The sequence below is a fragment of the Sycon ciliatum genome, unplaced genomic scaffold (assembly GCF_964019385.1).
Source record: "Sycon ciliatum unplaced genomic scaffold, ocSycCili1.1 SCAFFOLD_2089, whole genome shotgun sequence".
Taxonomy (NCBI): Eukaryota; Metazoa; Porifera; class Calcarea; order Leucosolenida; family Sycettidae; genus Sycon; species Sycon ciliatum.
In genome coordinates, this window is record NW_027044605.1 from 12,501 (window position 1) to 18,262 (window position 5,762).

General features: G+C 48.8%; 1 protein-coding gene across 1 annotated transcript in view; it reads right to left on the minus strand.

The window, feature by feature from the left end:
• Positions 1-5,074, minus strand: part of LOC135830457 (glucose 1,6-bisphosphate synthase-like) — an 8,515-nt gene extending 3,441 nt beyond the window's left edge. The window contains exons 1-2 of the mRNA XM_065342707.1: positions 4,952-5,074; positions 3,553-3,639 (exon numbers count right to left, since the gene is read on the minus strand). Coding sequence (XP_065198779.1) covers positions 3,553-3,639; positions 4,952-5,059 — 195 coding nt within the window. The 5' untranslated portion in view covers positions 5,060-5,074. The remainder of the gene's footprint in view (positions 1-3,552; positions 3,640-4,951) is intronic.
• Between the last annotated feature and the right edge of the window lie 688 nt (positions 5,075-5,762).

Consider the following 5,762-nt stretch of genomic DNA (forward strand, 5'->3'; position numbering starts at 1 on the left):
CATGGACACAGGTATCATCATATACAGTCAGGCAATAGAATAAGCAGAACAAATACTAGTGTAGACACTGCCTCGCAATGCCAGGACTGAAGCGGATAGACACTACCCCGCAATGCCAGGACTGAAGCGGATAGACACTGCCCCGCAATGCCAGGGCTGAAGCGGATAGTAATTTCTACCAGCTCTTGCTCCTGAGAGGTAAGGATGATGACTCCATTCAGAGTTTGCTGAGCAGGACGCGTGATAAATACACAGCTGAGTCAATGCAGACCGAACTGCTTCAGACCATGGCCCTGGCAGTCGCTCATGACATTGCCACTACCATACGTGAAGCAAAGTACTTCACTATTATCGTATCGACGAGAGTAAAACCCAGATTTTGTTCATCCCTGCCCATCGTTCTGTGAATTCTCGTGTCAGCGTTATGTGCTCTGGAGTTCAACTGGCACAAGTAGAATCCGCAAAGTATCTTGGTGTCCACATGGACCAAGATCTAAAGTGGACCACAATGGTCAACCAGATCGCCAAGCGAGCTGCCTGTAAAATAGCTGTCCTGTTTAGAAACAGGCGCTGCATGCCTCTCCCGTGCCGCATCACATACCTGAAGTCCCTGATCCTTCCTGACTTCCTGTATGCTAGCAACTGCTTCTCTGCTGGCCGCACCTCACATCAGCTCGAGCGCCTAGAGCGGCTACTCAAGCGCGCAGTCCGCTGTGTTTACAACGCTCCATTTGCATCACCATCTGCGCCGCTGTATTGCCAATTGCGATTGCACTCGCTAGAAGTTATGTACTGCCACAAGCTGCTTGGCTACACTTGGCGCTCCCTTCAGGGTAAATGCAGCACATTGCTTACCGATATGTTCAGTCCTCTTAATGCCGGCCGTGCTACACGTAGTCAGGGAAATCGAGCACTTAAATTTCCAGTCACTAAGACATCCGCTGGCACACATTCTGCCTCATTCCAATGTGTATCACTGTGGAACAGGCTCCAGCCCGACATCAGGAAAATCCAACAGTACCACTGATTCATGCGATCCCTCCCAGCACATGCTGCTTTTCAGTAATGCCACTGCCCGCTGTACTATTATTTCCTTTACTGGCCTAACTGGCTTTAACAAAGTAATACTTTACTACCCACTCTACTCAGTGTCATTACCTTCATTGGCCTTTTATAATTTATTCTCCTTTTTAGTCGATATCATGTAATTAGGCAAATTTGCCTGTTTGTTCTTCGACTCTAAATAAACAAACAAAAAAAAAAAAAAAAAATTATAGCTGACGAGGTGCCACATGCTTCCAACAGAGAGCAGGTTATCATTTGCTTCCGCTGGGTTGATGATAATTTTGAACCCCATGATGATCTCGTAGACCTGCACAAAGCAGCGGGTATCAAGTCTGATACTTTGGTAGCTGTGCTAAAGGATAGTGTCCTCTGTCCTCTGTCTGAACTGTGATCAGCACAACAACATGGGTTAATGCTATGATGGCGCAGCAAGCATGGCTGGGTCGCAAAGTGGACTTGAAACGCAGATATGCACAGAGCAGGAGCGTGCTGTGTTTTCACACCCTGCTATAGCCATGCTGTGGACTTGGCTATCAGTGATGTACCACTTTATCAGTGATGTACCACTTTATCAGTGATGTACCACTTTATCAGTGATGTACCACTTTATCAGTGATGTACCACTTTATCAGTGATGTACCACTTTATCAGTGATGTACCACTTTATCAGTGATGTACCACTTTATCAGTGATGTACCACTTTATCAGTGATGTACCACTTTATCAGTGATGGTGTAAAACAAGTGAAAACAGTGCATGATGTTCTTGACACCGTGTTCTCGACACCGTGTTCTCGACACCGTGGGTGAAATATTAAAGTATTCTCCTCGCAGAGATAGTGTTTTTGAAGCGCTGAAGGAGGCCATTCTCCTGGCCACTGGTTTCCACACACTATGCCCTACTCCCTGGACAGTGAGAGCTGCATCCCTCCAGAGTGCCGTGGACAATCACACAGGATTGCACATGTTCTGGGACGAGGCAAGAGATATCACAGCTGGCGCTGACAATGGTTCACACAGCACCGTAGTGAAGGCAATAAGGTCTAGATTAGACTACCCGTTTAGTCTTGGTGTTGCAGCATGTGTCCTTGGCCACACTGGCAACTTGAGCAAGACATTACAGTCAGTCCCCTTTGGTCAGTGCTGTTAATCTGTTAATCCTGACTTGCACCACTCTCAAGTGTCTGAGAGATAAAGAGTCCTTTGCCATGATGTCGGCAAACATCACTGGTATCTGAGAGATAAAGAGTCCTTTGCCATGATGTCGGCAAACATCACTGGTATCTGAGAGATAAAGAGTCCTTTGCCATGATGTCGGCAAACATCACTGGTATCTGAGAGATAAAGAGCCCTTTGTCATGATGTGGACAAACATCACTGGTATCTGAGAGATAAAGAGTCCTTTGTCATGATGTCGGCAAACATCACTGGTAGGACAAGCTACAAGGAGATGAGGCGTCTTGCCAAGTTGCCAAGGAAGAGGAAGGTTCAACGGAGATATGAGATTGGTGAGGGAGAGGGCACATTCCATTCTGACGTGCAGGGCTACTTCCGTGCTGAGTACTACCAGTTGATTGATTTAGCAGTTACTTGTTGTATTCGGCAGAGACTCAACCAGCCTGGCGACCAGATAACGTTACACCGGCAGCGCCTAGGGAGTTTGTTGGTGTCTGCTGCATCTGGGGGCGAATATGCTCAAGATCTGACTGTATTCTCTTAATTTTCGGTACATGTACATGTATCGTCAGGCAGGGAAGAGATGGGGATGATGGAGTGAGAGATGGGGATGATGGAGAGATGGGGATGATGGAGGGATGGGGATGGGGAGAGATGGGGATGATGGAGAGATGGGGATGGGGAGATATGGGGATGGGGAGAGATGGGGATGATGGAGAGATGGGGATGATGGAGAGATGGGGATGATGGAGAGATGGGGATGGGGAGAGATGGGGATGGGGAGAGATGGGGATGGGGAGATATGGGGATGGGGAGAGATGGGGATGATGGAGAGATGGGGATGATGGAGAGATGGGGATGATGGAGAGATGGGGATGGGGAGAGATGGGGATGGGGAGAGATGGGGATGGGGAGAGATGGGGATGGGGAGAGATGGGGATGGGGAGAGATGGGGATGGGGAGAGATGGGGATGGGGAGAGATGGGGATGGGGAGATATGGGGATGATGGAGAGATGGGGATGGGGAGATATGGGGATGATGGAGAGATGGGGATGATGGAGAGATGGGGATGGGGAGAGATGGGGATGGGGAGAGATGGGGATGGGGAGAGATGGGGATGGGGAGAGATGGGCTACAAAGCTAGCGTCCTCGACAATATCAGCCTGACCACTCCCGACCACTCCTGACCACTCCTGACCACTCCCCAAGTACTTCCCCCCCCCCCCCCCCCGGGTCAGACGTAGAGCAGGTGAATAGAGAATAGAGAATAGAGAACACCGAATAGTGATAACTTGTTAGTACTGTACTTACGGCTTTATTGTCTGCTTGATTACTGTCAAAACCAGTAGTTAGGTCACGCACTCCCTTGATTGCAAAGTCACCGCAGCGTGTGGGATACTGTAACAACCACATATCCGCATGCCCACACATGCCCACACATCCACACACCCACACATCCACACAGCCATACACCCACACATCCATACGCCCACACATCCATACACCCACACAGCCATACGCCCACACATCCATACACCCACACATCCGCACATCCGCATGCCCACACATCCACACACCCACACATTCATACACCCACACATCCATACACCCACACATTCATACACCCACACAGCCATACGCCCACACATCCACACACCCACACATCCGCATGCCCACACATCCATACACCCACACAGCCATACGCCCACACATTCATACACCCACACAGCCATACGCCCACACATCCACACACCCACACATCCGCATGCCCACACATCCACACACCCACACAGCCATACGCCCACACATCCACACACCCACACATCCGCATGCCCACACATCCACACACCCACACAGCCATACGCCCACACATCCATACACCCACACATCCATACGCCCACACATCCGCATGCCCACACATCCACACACCCACACAGCCATACGCCCACACATTCATACGCCACATGCATGCCACAGACACACGAGCACACGCATGAACACGTGGACACTCAGTGGAATTCTGGCAGTGAATCAGGTGAGGTAGAGAGTGGGAGTGAGCGTGAGAGTGAGCGTGGCTGCGGGTGTGTGCAGAAACGCCTATTATTTTACATTATCAATAAAGCAATTTTCAAAAAATCAGCGCAGAGTGAGCAGCAACTGAAAAGAGTGGCTGTCAGATGACAAACCACCAGCAATAGCAACAACAGAAGCAACAGCAGAGGCAACAGCAGTGGCGGCAGCAGCAGCAACAGCAGTGGCACCAGTTGTACACCACGTACATTACGAGACGAGCATCATTATCAGATTGCCTATCCCCAGCTTGGAAGGAGAGGCAGACCAAGAACAACACTGCTGACCACTCTCTCACTGGATTGTCGGGAGAAGCTGGGGCTTGTGCTTCTGTCGCGACCTGGCCTAGCCCAGCTTCGGAAGGTGGCACATGATAAATGCCGATGGAATTCAATGCGAAACAGCACTGTTAATTAGCCTGTCCATAATGATACGCCTACCCCTGACATGTAGGAAGGGAGCGTCGCAGCTTCCTCGGACCAAGACCATTCGACTCAGCACCCAGAAGACTACAACTGGTGAAAATTTGATTTTAGGGTATACTTCCCCTTTAACTGTTTCCTACAGTTCTGTAAGCAATGATTCGCAATCACCCCGTACTAGTAATTCTACTTCAGTAGTATCTGTAAGCAACGCATACCTCAGCATCAGCACGGAGACGGTTGAATATCCGCGCGATAGTCTCTGCACTATGGCAGATGAAATAGGAAGTGTTGGCTACATGATAGCCATACCTGTTGTGTGCCATCAACAATACAATACAATAGAATACAAAGCAAATCAAACAGAGCAGTATCATGTGACACTAGAAAGGCATGAATCATGAATGGTAGAGAATACCGGCAGATCTGGAAGAGTAGGTCTTGTTATAATCTATACAATCATATTACTCGTGATATTAGTCACATCGGAAAAGTCCTTTGTTCCAGGTAACCGACCGAAATTGTGAGTGCCGGCGGATTTGTTTTTGTCTTTCTGTGCACATGCAATTGCATGCATGTGAATGTACGAGTACTGAGTATGCGTAAAGTATCTTGTGACAGTGTACATCAAAGTGTACCTAATGTCTTACTACATACTAGTGAGGTTTTGCATTCCGAAACTTGGCAAAGGATTTGGCACGCGGGAGCGAGGTCAAAAATGCACTCGAAGATTCAGCATGTTTGTTTGGAAAAAGCTCCTTTGCCGAAAGTATTTTTTCGGAAGAAATTTTTGTAGAAGAGCGCTAGCGCGTGATTTATTCAAAGAGGTTTCTTATCTCGACATGGCTTCGCAGGCGTCTTCGGCGACATCAGCATCATCAGCTACCTCTGGTTGCTCCTCTCCATTGCCTGTCTACTCCCTTTCGCATGGAGTGTCCTCACCATCATCTGTGTGGCTGAAAAGACTATGGCGATACGCATAAAATTTGACTTGGCCATGGAGTTCGTTCTGCTAAGGCAACTATAAAG